The following is a 17,086-nucleotide window of genomic DNA, read 5'->3' as shown; positions in this document are numbered from 1 at the left end:
ATGGAAGAACCATGTACAGTGGAAGAACCTTCTCCTTCAGCTTGTCCTCCCTACTTCTCTTGAGTGATTTTTCTTTTCACATAGGACCTTCTTTGGCCACCTAGTTGTTTAAAACCTTCCTGTGGAGCTGTCAGTAAGAACTCATGATTTCACGCCCACACTCCCTCACACACACATAGATGGACAGAGAAATAAATATAGCTGTATATATCTTCATGTGTTAGTATACATATGTATATTTCCTGGCCCATGGAGGGCAATAATACCTCAGTTGCAAAGGGATGCTTGGCACCTTAGTGTTGGTTTCTAAATACCATTCTCCAATAAAAGAAGCCAGGGCTTCTCAGGCAAAAAGTTGTTTCTAGGGCTGAGTCAGGAGAAAATACACTTTGAGCCAGAAAATAAAGCAGTGCTCAGAAAAACAATGGGGGCAATTTGAAAGGACATAGGTGCCAACCTGAGGGAATGCCCAGTGGGCAAAGCTGGAACAGTATGAGCTGCAAAATAAATAAAGGTAAAATTGGGTTGTAATCTGTAGAATAAGTTTTAATATACAGTCATGATCTCATACAATATAATTAAACTGATTACATAAATAAGTGGGGGGGAAGAGCAGCTCTTCCTTACAATAGAATTCTAGTTAATAAATGTAGAAGGAATGACGGAAATAGAAAATCACTATCAAAATATCACAATATTAATTTTTACAGGCAAGAAGCTCTACAATATTCTTTAGAGAAATAGAACCAGTAGAATATGTGTGTCTCTATGTATATCCTGCATGTTTTGTTTTCATATACATATATGTGTATATATATGTGGACAAACACACAGATAAATTATATATTTCAAGGAATTGATTTATGAAATGTGGAGGCTGGCAAGTCTGAAATCTGTAGGACAGGCAGGCTGAAAACTCAGGTTTTCATGCTCATGCTGCAGTCTTAAGGGAAAATTTCTTCTTCCTTTGGGAAGCCTGTTTTTTTGTTTTTAAGCTCTCAGGTGAATGGGTAGGCCCACACATTATCCATGGATTGTTTCAGGTACTTAAAGTCAACTGGTTGTCAGAAACACCTAGATTAGTATTTGATTGACTAACTGCTTACCATAGCCCAGCCAAGTTGACACATGAAATTAACCATCATAGATGCTAGAATTCATGGGTTAAAGTATGATGAAAAACAGGTTATTTGTATAGTCTTGAGCTGTCTTTATTAATTTCAAAGGGACTTCTTAGTAGAGTAACTAAGCTGACACCACCTTGGCTGAGTGATCAAAATTAACATCACCAGTAATAAGACATAATTGGCATCATGTGTGCTCTGATATGTTGTGCTGAGGAGGTCACAGCACCACTTCTTGCCAAACTGCAAGACCTTTAGTCTAAATTATGGGGGGAAAAAAATCAAACAAACTCAAATTGCGAGACGTCTTATAAAGCAATTGACTGTTGATTAGTACTCTTCAAAAGTGTCAGGATCACACAAGAAAAATAAAAACTGCAAAACTGTCACGGATTAGGGGAGACGAAGGTGATGTGACAGCTAAATGAAATGTGAGTTCTTGGATAGGACCCTGGAACAGAAAGAGAGCATTAGTGAGAAAACTGAGGAAAGTCAAATAAAGGCTGTAGATTAAATTACTAATATTATGCCATTGCTAATTTCTTGGCTTCAGCCATTGCACTATGATTATATACGATGTTGCCATTCGGGAAACTGGGTGAAGGCTGTACAGGAGCTCTGTGTTACTTTTACAGCTTTTCTGGAAGTCTAAAATTATCCCCAAATGAAATTTACAGGTGTGGGGAAACCTTCCTATGGACAGATACTCTTTCTGCTAAAAGCCTACCACATTAGAACCGACACTCCTTATTCTGACCCTTAAGACCTTTCAGATCTAACTCTGCTGACCTCCTAAGCCTCATCTCTTTTCCTTCATGTCCATCTCCTGACACATTCCTTCCTGGGTGTGCGGGCAGTTTTGGAACCAGCTCAGGCTGGAGTGTTCAAGAGTTTGGACTGCTGGGATAGGACAAAGGTCCATGTGCTAGATGAGGGCAGCCCTGGGAAATGAGTGCCCGGGCTGTCGGGCCCCGGGTGGGAATAGGGACTGGCTCACATCAGGCATAGGGCAGAAGCAGCATCCAAGAGCCAGGATTAGTAGCAGTACTCCGGTGAGCCAAGGCAAGCACCTGAGGCGGGGAATGGGCTATGTGGCAGGGAAACGGTGGTCAGAGGCACCAAGCTGGCCCCCACAGCTCTGTGCTGCTCTTCGCAGTCCCAATCTTTCATGCCTCTGAGTACTTTTTGTGCCCTTTTCTCTGCCCAGGCTACTTAGTTTTTCCCTCTTCACCTGGTCAACTTTCAACATACAAGACCCAGTTCATCCCCTAGGCTGGTAGCTCCCCACTCTAGGCTTCACAGCACTCTTTACATTTATTGAGCACCTTTGAATCCTCAGTCATATTCTTTATAGTCCCAACTCCTGCCATAAAGTCAGTGCTTAGAAAAGGTCTGAATGGATGATTGTGGGTGGGGGCTGTGGCTCAGGGTTCATTCAACCACACTCAGTGTGGTAAGCTCTGTGTAGGCCTAGGGAACATTGAGATGAATGAATCAGAGCCTGTATTCTCATGGAGCTTTCATTCTAGACTGCAAGATAGGCAATAAACAAGTGAACAATGATAGATATTGAACAATGAAGAGTGAACAATGACCAGTATCTGTCCCTAGGAAGGTTCCCCCCCCACCTGTAAATTTTCATTTGGGGATAATTTTAGACTTAAAGAAAAGCTGTAAAAATAAAACAGAGTTCCTATACAGTCTTCACCCAGTTTCCCTAATGTTAAATGAATAAATTACTGATGAAGGAGAGAACAGGTTCTAGAATGTTGTCACAGTTTTTATTGGATAGGCTTAGTAGTGAACCTCATATTCACTTTACTTGTGTACAATTTCTAGTTCTTTCTACAGTGGACATGTATTATTGAGTCTTTTTAAAATGGCAGCTGTCCTTTGATTTTTTTTTATCCTGAGCTCCTAACATGACCTTTGCCTTGTAACGATAGAATTCAGGGTAAGGTCCAGGAAGATGGAACCCATTGAGTTGGTGTCACACAATGGACTTTACCCAAGAGATAACAAATGGTGCAGTAACTAGCTGGCCCAGGAAAAAAGGATCTGCTTAACTGAGGATAGTCAGGGAAGGCTTCACAGAATAGGAAATACTTTATCTGCAGTCATGAATGAACCGTTAAGAGTTCAAAGGCAAAAATGTGGAGGAAAGAACTGGGCAAGTCATTCTACACTTTTGAGTCTTTGCCTTTTTGTCTGTAAAACAGGGGCAGTAGCATGTTTCATTGGGTTTGGAGGCCAATTAAATAAGACAGGTATATAGACGTTCCCCTGCCTCCCACAATCCCAGTTGTGGCACAGTATTTGGTGCATATTAGGTAAAGAGGAGCTAATTTTCATTTTTGCATTAAAGATAAACATTCTGGAAGGGCACTAGTTTTGGCTTTGAAGGAGTTTACTCCTGTTCTCATCTTTTCACTGTTCTCATCTTTTCAGCAGGCCGAGGACACTGGCTAGTGGCTCGGAAAGGTAGCCTCAAGAAGAAGCCCAAGAATGTGGCTGAGACAACAGCTGAAGGTCAGGAAGGCCAGAAGGTTTCTTTTGAGGTTGGAGGGAAGAAAGGGTCTCGACAGGAAAACCGGTCGGACACTCCTGGACAGGCGCTGGACCTGGCTTTTCTGGTGAGAGTGAATGCATTCTGGAAGGGTTGGCAGCACCAGTTGACGACTGTCTCGGTTGGAGGGTGGGGGGCGGTGGCAAGGCCTTGCCCTGCTTTTCTCTGGTACGGTTACCTCCCATCCATCCCAAACTATTCTAATGGGCTTGGCAAATGGAGTGTAGCCAAGATGCTGAAGGGACCCAGAGCTTTCTTTATATGTGAAGTTTTCTTTACATCCACTTTGTGAGTTAGGAGTTATCATCCCTGTTATATTGTTGCCATTGTGCAAATGAGAAAACTGAGGCCCCCAGAAGTAATGTGCCTTGGCTGAAGTTCCTCAGCTAGTAATGAGGACTCTAGTTTACCCTGGATTAGAACTACTCAGAATTAAAACTCTGGTCTATTGACTGTAAAGCCTGTGCCTTTACATTTTATCAGGTAAAAAGTCTTCATTGAGCCAGAGAGACAAAGCAGTAGGTCAAGGTAAACAGTAAATTTAAAAATCCTATTCCAGCACCCTACTGGCTCAGTTGGTAAAGAAGCTGCCTGCAATACAGTAGACCTGGATTCGATCCCTGGGTCAGGAGTATCCCCTGGAGAAAGAAATGGCAACCCACTCCAGTATTCTTGCTTGGGAAATCCCATGGACAGAGGAGCCTGGCAGGCCACAGTCCATAGGGTCACAAGAGTCCGATGCAACTTAGCAACTAAACCACCACCACTATTCCAGCACATAGTAGGGTGTAAAGGCTTCTATTGTGCTCTGGGGAGACTCTGTAGGAGCAGGGGAACTAGGGAGCCTCACACACCACCACTACCTTTGTCCTTGGGGTTTAGTGTCTGGCTGAAAGTCAAGGATGCCGACTAGATATACCTAGTGTCTGAGTCAGGCTTTACAAAGAGGACTGGGATGGTAATTTTTATTTACTCTGTGCAATGCCTCAGTGGCTTTACACAGAAAGACCTATTTTGTAAACCAGTATTAATGTGCGGTCCAATGCTCATAGCTTCCCAAGAAGAACTCCCTGGCAGCTTACTTAGTTCCCAGACTCTGCTTATGGTTCCTGCACAGATCAAATGTTGAAAGAGAACTTTAAGGAGGCATCTCACCTTAAGGTGGGTAGCATAGGCTTTTTGCAGAATACTGTGGTCTTTCTTTGATTATCAGGTCCACTTCTCATTAGGGATGAGGAAGATTGAAGCAGTAGTACTGAGAAGGGGCAGAACCACTTCCCATAGTGTTCTTCTTTTCCCCTTTATTTTCAGCATTTCAACATATCCACATTGAGATCACTTGTTACAATTCTGAGATGACTGTGAAACTCTGGTCATCATATTTAAAGCATAACATCCAGAGGTAGAAAAGGGAACGTCACTGTCTTATATTGATTTTTAAATATAAGCAGCTTCCCAGAACTGGCCTCCTATCCCCAGCAGCCTGCATCTCATTGGCCAAACATATATCACAAGTCCCAGCAGTCACTGGTTAGGGGACCATGACCACCTTGCTTGGATTAGAGAAAGTCAAGACTTAGCCTGTAGAGCGGGGGTTGAAGGATACATCTAGTTAGAGAAATGTGAATGATATTGGGTTCTTTCACAATGAGAAGTAGAGAAGTGGCTCTAGAGAAATGAGCTAACAATGTCTGGTATAGTGGTTTCTCTCCACCCTTTTCTTTCTTCTCATCCTCTATGTATGTCAGATATAGCAGTTTTTGTAAAATTGCCATCAGCCCTCTGCCAAAAAACCTCTTGACAGCTTTCCATTGACTGTGGGCTAAAATCCACAATCGTTTGCAGAGCCACCATGAATCCGCACGATCTAATGAGTGCATCCATAACCTTACCTACCTGTTTTTCATCCTCTCAGAAACACCTTGCTTTCATTTGCCTTAATAGCATTTACAAACCCTGCCACCCACTCTCATGGGACCAGCTCATACTTAGCACTTAAGGTATCAGCTGAACTATTCCTCAAATAGGTACTTCCTCACTTCTACCTAAGATAAGGATCTCCCATTACTGTCTCCCAGTGGCTTCTTGAATTTCTCCTTTAAAATACTTACTGTATTTGTAAATACTTGCTTGCTCATTGGCTTCCATGCAATTTTAAGCTTTATGAAGGCATGAAATACTTCTGCTTTTCTTTGTTGACTTTTAAGTTCCCAGTTCCATGCCTAACCATAAAAGGCACCATAGCTAAATGATTAACTGAAAGAAGGAATGAGATTTGGTTAAATAGAAATAGCAACTTCAAAGTTGAGATTTTTCTTCTACCTTTTAATTGTGAAGGACAATATATGGTAGTCCTAAGAGCACAGTGTTTAGTAATTACAGATTTGGATTCGAATCATAGGTCCATCACTTATTGGCTGTGGAACCTTAGGGAAGTCATTTTCTCTCTCTTAGCCTTATTTTTCTCATTTTGAAGACATATATTCCCTTATGTCAAAGAGTTTAGTTAGGATTAGGAGAAAGTCCTTTTTTTTTTTTGCCACACTGAGTGGCTTATAGGCTCTTTAGTTCCACAGCCAGGGATCAAACCTGCACCCTTTGCATTGGAAATACAGAATCTTAATCAATGGACCGCGAGAGAAGTCCAGGAGAAAGTTTCTTGATATATTTAGCGTGACACATGGCCCAAAGTAGTATATAAATATTTGGCAAATAAATGAATGGATGAGCAAACACAAAAGTTATGACAAATGTTTTGATAATGCCCCAGAAATAAAGATTTTATTCTAAGAACCAGTTAGAGGAAGTGGGAGCTCTGAAAAGACAGAGAAGGAACAGAGAGGAATGCGGCCTCCTAAGAGCCCCATAAAGTCTATGTTTCCACCCCTAACTTATATACGAGAAACAGAGATGGGAGAGCCAAGGTGGCAGCTTGATTCTGAGCAGCTCCAAAGCCTGTTCTTCCACTGTACCAGGCTGCCCTTTCACCAGGGAGTCATTTGTTGTCTTGGCCAATTATATGAGCTTTGCTGGCGCCTTGAGTACTGATTCTTTGTATTGTGTTGCAGCTGAAGCACCACTGTGTGAAGGATCCATCAGACCTCTGCAACATTAACGTGAGCGGCCTGAAGTTCTCCAAGGTACGGCTAGCCACCAGAGGTGTAATTGTGGTGAGCTACACCTGAGGTGGCTCCTGTCTGATTGACCATCATAACTTCCAGAGTCTCTGTGAACTGGGAATCTGGGCATAGGAAGGAGGAGAGTCACACAGGGACTTGCTGGGTGGAAACAACATTCGCAGACACTGTCTTTTGCTATAGATTTGGTATTGCCGTTATCCCATGTGAGGTGAGTTAAAGGAAATAAATAACCTTATGAAAGTGGTTGAATGTGCATAGAATTTTATTGGGGTATGATTCATTGTGTGCAGAGAGTTCCCATCAGAAGAGCCTACAGGAGAAATTTCTCTCAGGTTTCAGCGCCAGGAATGGTATTGGTTCTCCCAAGATGCTGATAACTGGTGTTTTTTTTTTTTTTTTTTTTTTAACATGGCATGCTGGGTCTTTCCGGAGCAGCTATCGAACCCGTGCCCCCTGCATTGGGAGGGTGGAGTTTTAATCACTCGACCTCCAGGGAAGTCTTGGTTTGTTCTTAACTCACAGACTCTGTGACTTATATAATGAGTCATGTTTCTTTCCTTGCACTGGCTAATGGGTAGCTTGGAGCTAGATTTGTGGCCTGTCATCCCCAGTATATATATTATAGCCCATATTTTTAATTTGTAGGCCTTCCATGGCATATAAAGAGAGATTGCTTGTAGAATGCCACACAGAAATTAAAATGTATTAACATAAGTAAATCTCAAAAGATCTGTGTATCTCAACACAAGTGAATCTTAAACATGTGGTGTTGAGTGAAGAAAGCAGGTTGCAGAATGGTATCTACAGTATGATGGCACTTAATATAAAATTTTAAAACATGTAAATAATAACTATATATGGCTTGTGGATACACATACATGTAATGCAAGTATTAAAGAGATGTGGGATGATCACCAATTCAGGATAGTTGTATTTTATGAGAGGGTGAGAGGGAGAGTAGGGATATGTTGCAGGGATATCAACTCTCTGTAGTGTTTTATTTCTTTAAAGAAATTTGAAGCAGAGACAGCATAATATTCAGACTTACTAAAGCTGGATAGTGGTTACACAGGCCTTCAGAGTAACACTTACCACACTTTGCTGACTATTTGAATTATTTCATAATAGGAAAATAAAAGAAGCAGAAAAGCCCTTCCTGCCTTCAGCAAGTAAATGCTCTTGTTCTTAACCCTGAAGTCTTTGCTCCTTCTGATAGCAGCCCTGGAGCTTCAGCAAGGCCTCCAAGCAGGGAACTAATCTTGTGTTCTTTGAAATGCCCTTTCACAGGCTAAGGAAAAGGATTTCAAGCATTTTAATTCAGTGATTTACATCAATGCCTCAGAAAACCTGCTTCCTCTAGGTAAGTTTTCTTCCTGAAAACCACCTCCTGCTTCCTGGCTGCCAGTCTTTCATGTTAGAAGTTGCCTGTCTGTTCACCTGTAACGCCATACATCTTTTTTTTGGAGTGCAACGAGCTGGGTGTGGGAGAACACACAGACCTGGATTCCAGCCCAGAGCCAGCACTACCTATGCAGAACACTTCTCTGTGAGCTGCCGCTTCTCTCTCTATAAATGGAGATGATCCCCTTCCTTTCTTCCTCCCTAAGGCAGGATACTTTGTAGACTCAGACAGGATCAGTACGGTCAGCCCTCCATGTCTGTGTTTTCCATATCTATGGATTCAACCAAACAAGGATATAAAAAATTTAGAAAAAATCCCAAGAAGTTCCAAAAAGTAAAATTTGAGTTTGCCATGCACTGGCAACTATTTACATAGCATTTATATTATATTTACAACTACTTACAGAACATGCTTCCTTGGAGGCTCAGTTGGTAAAGAATCTGCCTGCAATGCAGGAGACCTGGGTTCGATCTGTGGATTGAGAAGATGCCCTGGAGGAGGGCATGGCAACCCACTCCAGTATTCTTGCCTGGAGAACCCCCATGGACAGAGGAGCCTGGCGGGCTGTGGTCCATATGGAATCACAGAGTCGTACATGACTGAGCGACGCAGCACAGCACAGAGCATTTACTTTATGTTTAGTATTAGTAATCTAGAGATGATTTAACGTGTACAGGAGGCTGTGTGCAGGTTATATGCAAATACTACATCAATTTATACAAGGCCCTTGAGCTTCCACAGATTTCAGTGTCCTTGGTGGTGATGCAAGATGGAGGTGGAGGTTGGGGATTGGGGTAGGGGGTGTGTATGTAGGGGTGAGTGGTCCTGGAACCAGTCTCCTACCCATACCAAGGGACTGTATGTAAAAAGTTTTTAAGTCCCTGAGAACTCCTATAGGAGTGTAAAGCCTTCTCCTTTATTCAGCAAATCCACAGCGACCCCTGCTGGGTGTCAGGACAGTATCCTGTTTGGCTTTTAGCAATCAGTGTGTCCAGTTTTCTGTTCTTCTGAGCTCAGTTATAGCAGGATGCGGTAAGTGCAACGATAGAGGGAATCAGAAAATCAACTGGGCCATCAACTGGGCCTCGAGTGTCAGAAGATACTTGTGAGAAAAGGAGTATGTAAGCTGAGACCTAAAACACGAATAGGAGTGACTCAGAAATTAGAAAGTGAGAAGGCATTTCTGGCCAACAGAACAACAGATAGGGGGCAGCAGTGCCTGATCAGGGACCCTGAAGAAGCTTTGTATGTGTGCAGAGGTATAGTAAGAGGAGAATGGAGACTAGGAAGGTGGGCAAGGGGCCCCATATTATCAGCAGCACTGAGTGACATGGACTTAACTCTGCAGGCAAAAGAGAACCTTGGAAGGCTTTGAAATAGAGACTCAGTAGTGGCTGTGAGGAGCATGGATTGTAAGATGGGAGCCAGGAAACCTGGGAGATGGTTGCATTTTTCCAGGAGAGGGGAGGTGAGGCCTCAGGTGGGGCTGTGGCCATAAGGGTAGAGGGGATTGAGACAGAGCAAGAGAGGAGGTAGAAATAAACCAGTCGTGGTAACTAAGGGGCATGTAAAGAAAGAGAAGAACCAAGGGGATTTACTGAGACAGACAGCAGTATAGGAAAGGCAGCTTTAGGGAGAAACAGGACGAATTCAGTTTTGAATGCATGGAGTTTAAAGGGTGTTTTTTAAAGAAGTATGTGACAAAGTCCCTGTCCTTGAGGAAACAGTGTGGTCTCTCAGGAGCCTGAGTTTGAAAATAAAGGCCAGCAGGCATATGGAAAGATGCTCAACCTCACTAGTAAATAAAAGAGCATCCAAGAACTATTTTATGCCTATCAAATATTGACAGAAATGAGGACTGATGACTGCCAGCATTGGTAGGGAGATGGGTACTCTTGTATTCAAGTGGAATAAATTGGTGCAACATCTTTGGAAGGTAGTTTGACAATGTCTCTTAACATAGTCTAGTAGTTCCACTCCCCAAAATTTATTCTACAGAAACACACTTAAACAAGGATGTTCATTGGAAATACCCTGAAAGCACATGTTTCTATTTGACTCTCTAGAACATTCCAACTCACAAAACCAACATAGGCCACACTTGACACCAGGTTTACTTAGAAGGCTCTGGGTAATTCCCCACGTATGCCAGCAGCACAGCATCAGCACTTCATGTTCAATGGAATCCTCATGGCAGTTCCTGAGCAGTTCATGTAGCTGTTCAGGTAGCCATCTGTGAGCCACTGGCTGCTCTCAATGGGTTGATGCCAGCACTCTGGCTTAGAAGCCTTTTTCACCACAGGAGCAAATAGCTGTTGTTACACTCCATAGACAAGGCCCCCAGAGTTTCTGAAAAGGACATGGCCAATCATAGGAGTGCCCACACACAGAGAAGCCCAAAGTTATGGCGCCCCCTTCAGATAGGTATAGTTCTTTTTTAGTTTCTCCTAGTCCAGATGTGACTTACCAACCTGGCGTCATTTTTACCACAGCAGTTTTGCCTAATAACACAGTGACTGTACCATTTTTATTCCGGTTACCAATGGAAGAGGGCTAGAAAGTTAACACAAGGTCCAGTTCTCAAGCAGAAGGGGAAGTGTTCTTAACCTTTTATTCAGATAATCTAGCCACTATCCCTAGGGGTATGGTTAAATAAAATAGGGTATGTCTATACTGTAGAACATAATTCAGACTTTATGCATATCTGTATGTTTTGACTTAGAACATCGTTAAATCATATTGTTAAGGGGAAAAAAAAGCAAGTCACAGTACAATGTGTGTAGTATGAGTCCCTTTTTGTAGAAAGAAGTGTGTGTGTTTCAGTGTACACATAAAAAGTCTAGAGTATTACATGTGAAACTTTGAATAGTTATCTATTGAGATTAAAAGGAACTTTTATTTTTCTATTTTTTAAAAAAACTTTGGTGGAAATGTTTACTTTTATAATCAGAAATAATAAGGATCATTTTTTAAAATGGGCTTTGGAGTTAGATTCAGTTCTTGATCTTTCCATTTAGCAATTCTGTTTCTAGCAAATCACTTAGCCTGGTTGAGCCTTGGATTCTTCAGCAGTGGAATGGAAGTAGTAATCACTCTTTTTCAGAGTTGTTAGAGAGTAAGAATCCCTGTAAGTAAAGCACTTTACACAATGCTGGGCCTAACCCAGTGGGAACCCAGTAAATGACCACTATTTTATCTTCCTGTTATGTCTTTTACAAGTTACAGTTTCCCTCTTTCTCCTCCCTCTTTAGAGGCATTTCACACGTTTCCAGTCTTAAAGGAACTGGAGCTCGCATTTAACGGCATCAAAACAGTCTACGTGAAATACGGAGACTTTAAGTCCTTGGAAGTAAGTTGGAGGTAGGGAGTTTTTGGTGCCCACCTGTTTCCCTGTAAGGAATGGGTGTAAGGAGTCTAGTGATCATAATTTTGGGGAAGGAGATCTCTGGGCCTTTATAGCTACCTTGCTTCAGGTGGTCCTCTGGGAAGGGTGGTGGAATTGGTGGTGATGATAAGGGAGTGGGTTGGTGGAGGTGAAGGCATTATACCTATGCCCATGGTCTTGGAAAACAAATGCCAAAGTAGTCTGTCTAGGAGAGTGAGTTTAAATAGAGTATTTTAGGAAAGAGAATTTGAGGGGTGATCTGGATCCATGAGGTTGGGGCATGGGGTTAAGTGCTGGGCACAGCAGACTGGCCCAGCTGAATGAGAGGTGTTGTGAACTTATTCCTGAGATCCACCCTGGTATGAATCAGCCAGATTGGTTCTAATAAGCTTGGATAAGGTTATGGGCCATAGACTCAGGGATGAGTGTGAAATAAAACAGGGTCTCTCTAAGTTCTATAGCAGACTCTTGGCATCTATATATCCACAGCTGTTTTGTATTTGAAAATATTTTTTTTAATTACACTCTTCTTAGAAATCTTTCTCTTAGATTTCCCATCGTCATGCATCTTCTATACATGTTCTCATACTTCAAGTTAATCACCTATCAGCATCTATGAAAACTTTAGGGTAATTTTGTTTCACAGAAAAGCAAAGCTTTTGTCACCACTTGAGAATCTGCGTGCACAGAGAGTAGAGAACAGCAGAGCTGGATTGAGGTGTGGGGCAGGCATCTGGCCAGGCTCACTCACTAAGTAACGGGCTCTTCCTTACATGTTGGCCTTCTAGAAAAGCTTCAGAGTCACACCTCAGCAAAGTGTCTGCATGTCATGATCCTTGGGGTTTACCTCAAAGAACTGGTAACTTAAATTACTTAATGTACAAACATCAAGAGACAGCCATTCTCCATAAAAACCTCATTTAACCCAGTCTGACCAGAGAGAAACCTTCCACAAGAGTGCACTTTTAAGAGTTACGTGCCAAAGTTTTAAGGTGTTTTAACCACCTGGGATGGTGATCTTCCTGAAGTGGATTATACGTCCTTGTATTTTTAAAGCATGCTATACTGAATGTAATGGTACCTTTTCTCCACGGTTTCCAGTCATATTGAGGCTCACAGTGCTTTACTAGGATTTCTGACAGGAGTGGTTCTCATACTTACCCAGGAAGTGAAGTTCTTGAAAGTCCAATAAAACAAGGAAAGAGAGAGAGAGAAAGTTTACAACAACTCATGCAGCTTTGTGCTAGGTTAAAAAACATGTTATACCAGAGTTTATTATAGACAGAGGGAAACAGGTTCCAGAAGCTCTAGAGATATAGGGAGCCACTTTTTTACCCACAGGCCTGGGAGCTTCTTACAGGTTTCCATTAATTTGTTATTTTGCTTTTAAAAAAGTAGGTATTGAGCTCCTGTGTGTTGTACATTGTTCAGAGACTCCTACATTCCTTACCCCAACCATTTCACACTCCTACTTCAAGTGCCTGTGGGCCCACAGGGAGGGGACATGACTACAGGCACTGACCCTACAGCTGACTTACTGGTTGATCATTAATTGACTTTTTGGAGGCCCTGCCTCATAGTGTGATTGCAACTGATGAAGATTATTTATCCAGCAGACCAATCCGATCCAACGGAATTTGTTTACATAAGAGAACAAAGTCAAGATTCAGAATGTAAATGAGAAGAGGAAATCTGCTCAGTCATTTATCCCCCCTCTCTCTATGGTTTGCGAGGGCTCTCTAAGAAAAAGGATAAACCTGTCAGATATCCTGAATTTGCAGCCAATAGCAGTGAATACTTTAATGTGTAATGAAACTTGATGTCACTCAGCAGATGCAACATCCAAGTTAGGAATCTTCTCTCCTTGTTTGCCAGAAGGGCTGTCACCCAGAGTAGAACTCTTCAGGAGTCAGTTTAGAAAAACAGCTTTGTCATGATTTGATTCTCTGTGCACAAGTCTGAAAAAGAGTCAGCTGGAGAACTGCCTTAAAAGTCAGGACACCTTGTTTGCAGTCTTGGTCCACCACTGCTTTTCCCTAACCTCCTTGGCCAAATAACTTACCCTCTCGGTGGAACTTATGTCTCCCCCTCTGTAAATTCTGGGCCAGCTGTGAAATTCTTTGCCCTGCAAGTTCTAAGACTGTTCATTTCTTTGAACTGTCCTTACTTCCGTAGAAAGCAGATTTGGATCCAACATTAAATAGCCCAAACAGCCAGAGCAAGGGTCAGCAAACTTTTTCTGTAAGAGGCCAGTGACTGTTTTAGGCTATGCAGCCCATAGGGCTATAACTAGTCATAACTGTCATAACTAGTCCACTCTGCTGTTGTAGAAGGAAAGCAGCTGTGGACAGTATGTAAGCAAATGCGCAGAGCTGTGTTCTCATAAAACTTTATGATGCTGAAATTTGAATTTTATTTAATTCTCATACAATGTTATATTATTGTGTTTTTTTCCCCCACCATTTAAAAACATACAAAGCGTTCTTAGCTCACAGGCCATACGAAACAGACAGCAGGCTGGATATGGCTTACAGGCCTTCGTTTGCCAATTTCTGAGCTAGAACACTGATGGAACAGCTCAGTATGGTTGGAATGCAGTGAGACACAGTAGAATATGGTGATAGATGAGCCCAGGAGGAAACAGAAGAGACTGTAGAGAGCCTTGGAAGCCTTTTTAAGAACTCTGACCCTTATCCTATGGATAATAGGGATCCACTGAAGTATTTGGAGCTGACGAGTAATAGGGTCCAAACTATATTTTAGAAAAACCACTGTGGCATGGCTGTTGTATAAAGAATGGATTGGAAGGAACATATGTGAGAATTAGTAAGGAGATAGAATCCATAGGCTTTGTTGACTGTCCACGTATGTGTATGGAGGAGAGAATTATCCCCATCTTTATCTGTTTACCCAAGCCAGATTTCCAGGTGTTCCTTCTTGAAATCTTCTCTCTCTGCCCCTGCCAAGTGGGATAGCCCATTTGTGTGAATTCTCATTGGAATTTGCTGATGGTGGTATGAACTCGGCAGTGCTTTGGTGCTGGGCATCTTTCATGGCCTGTGCAGTCCAATCAAGCCCACTCTATGCCATGGGCTCTAGTCATACCCAAACCATTTGCAGATCTCAGAATAAGCAAGGCTGCCTTTTGCCTCCTGACTTCTTTACATACCACTTGCTGTGCTGTATGTCTTTCTGTCCTTAACAATTTCAGTTCAGTTCAGTCGCTCAGTTGTGTCCAACTCTTTGCGACCCCCTGGACTGCAGCATGCCAGGCCTCCCTGTCCATCACCAACTCCTGGAGCTTGCTCAAACTCATGTCCATCAAGTTGGCGATGCCATGCCACCATCTCATCCTCTGTTGTCCCCTTCTCCTCCTGCCTTCAATCTTTCCCAGCATCAGGGTCTTTCCCAGTGAGTCAGTTCTTTGCATCAGGTTAATACAGTCAATACTTTGCAAAGTATTGGAGTTTCAGCTTCAACATCAGTCCTTCCAATGAATATTCAGGACTGATTTCCCTTAGGATTGACTGGTTTGATCTCCTTGCAGTTCAAGGGATTCTCAAGAGTCTTCTCCAACACCACAGTTCAAAAGCATCAGTTCTTCGGCACTCAACTTTCTTTTTAGTCCAACTCTCACATCGATACATGACTATTGGAAGAACCATAGCTTTGACGAAACAGACCTTTGTTGACAAAGTAATGTCTCTGCTTTTTAATATGCTGTCTAGGTTGGTCATAACTTTTCTTCCAAGGAGCAAGCATCTTTTAATTTCATGGCTGCTGTCACCATCTGCAGTGATTTTGGAGCCCAAAAAAACAAAGTCTGTCACTGTTTCCATTGTGTTCCCATCTGTTTGCCATTAAGTGATGGGGCTGGATGCCATGACCTTAGTTTTTTGAATGTTGAGTTTTAAGCCAACTTTTTCACTCTCCGCTTTCACTTTCATCAAGAGGCTCTTTAGTTCTTTGCTTTCTGCTGTATGGGTGGTATAATCTGTGTATCTGAGGTTATTGATATTTCTCCCTGCAATCTTGATTCCAGCTTGTGCTTCATCCAGCCTGGCAACTTGCAACATGATGTACTCTGCATATAAGTTAAATAAGCAGGGTGACAATATACAGCCTTGATGTATTCCTTTCCCTATTTGGAACCAGTCCATTGTTCCATGTCCAGTTCTAACTGTTGCTTCTTGACCTGCATGCAGATTTTTCAGGAGGCAGGTCAGGTGGTCTGGTATTCCCATCTCTTGAAGAATTTTCCACAGTTTGTTGTGATCCACACAGTCAAAGGCTTTGATGTAGTCAATAAAGCAGAAGTAGATGTTTTTCTGGAACTCTCTTGCTTTTTTGATGATTCAACAATTTGGTGAATACCAGCTAGTCTCTGAGGACAGCTTATGTGTTACCTGCTGTGTGAAGCCCGTCTGGAGCCCCTGGTAGAGGTCAAACATCTATGCTAGTAGCATTGCTACTTAACAGACACACATTATGTATCTAGCTGCCCAACTAGGCTGTGAGCTCACACAGGGGATGGATTGGTTCACAGTAAGCCTTCAATACATAGGCCTTGAATGAAGGGATGTGATGACCATGACAGGCATCATTAAGCATTTACTGTGTTCCAAGCTCTATGCTACAGGCTTTACCTACACAATTTCTCATAAAAATCCATTGTTATTTCTACTTTATAGATAAGGAAACTCAGCTTAAGTAATTTGTCCAATATCACAGTTAGTCAGGACTTAAAGCCAGGTCTGCGAGGGGTATCAGTTAATTTCTGCAGTGGACTCATACCAAACCCAGCCCTCCTCCAACAGTGACCTAGTCAGTTATGTTTATGTGTGATTGACTGTGTTTCACTGAAGTGGTAAACTAGAAACCTTGCCCCTGCACCAGCTGTGTAAGATGCTGAAACTGGCCCCATTCAGTAGGGGTGTGTGTGGGTGGATGTGTTAGCAAGTACTGCTTGCCACACAACAGGCCAGTAAATCAAGAGACAAGTTGTTGGGGCACCAAATAGTGAATTTATTCAGAAAGCCAGCAAACCGAGAAGATGGTGAAGTAATGTCCCAAGAGCCATCTTGCCTGAGATAGAATTCAGGCTTCTTTTCTACTAAAAGAGGAAGGAGTAAAGTCAAACATTTCCGGGTTTAGTCAGCCTCCTGAGAGGAAGTGTTAATTTCTTCCTTCCTGCAGTCATTCAGAGGTGGGCCTGTTCAGGAGTTTTCCTGTGAGCTAAACAGGAATTTTAGCTTATGGCTCATTACCTGGGAGGCAGGATTCCCAGAGAAGGGCCATTACATATAATTTAATTTTATAGGCAACATCCCTTTAGTGATTACCAGGTAATAAAATAAAAAAGGTTCATCCCTATTACAGAGAGGGAGGGAAGGGAGCAAAGAGCTAAAGTAGGTGTCTGGAGAGGCTCTTCTGGAAAGAAAGACTGGAGTGATACCAGGTATCATAATT

The 17,086-nt window shown here is 42.4% G+C and overlaps 1 protein-coding gene across 9 annotated transcripts in view; it reads left to right on the top strand.

Annotated features, from left to right (window-relative positions):
- The window catches only part of XRRA1 (X-ray radiation resistance associated 1), a 67,079-nt gene that overhangs the window by 11,626 nt on the left and 38,367 nt on the right, over positions 1-17,086 (top strand). For 3 of the 9 annotated variants that reach the window (XM_027979534.2, XM_012096051.4, XM_060400020.1), the window contains exons 4-7: positions 3,573-3,757; positions 6,759-6,830; positions 8,118-8,190; positions 11,484-11,581. In XM_027979534.2, the coding sequence (XP_027835335.1) occupies positions 3,573-3,757; positions 6,759-6,830; positions 8,118-8,190; positions 11,484-11,581 (428 nt within the window). Of the gene's footprint in view, positions 1-3,572; positions 3,758-6,758; positions 6,831-7,265; positions 8,191-11,483; positions 11,593-17,086 lie in introns of those variants that run through there. The other 6 variants (XM_042233229.2, XM_042233228.2, XM_060400021.1 and 3 more) reach the window with 4 other exon arrangements.

This window comes from Ovis aries, chromosome 15, assembly GCF_016772045.2.
Source record: "Ovis aries strain OAR_USU_Benz2616 breed Rambouillet chromosome 15, ARS-UI_Ramb_v3.0, whole genome shotgun sequence".
Classification (NCBI taxonomy): domain Eukaryota; kingdom Metazoa; phylum Chordata; class Mammalia; order Artiodactyla; family Bovidae; genus Ovis; species Ovis aries.
This window is presented reverse-complemented; position numbering and strand designations above follow the sequence as displayed.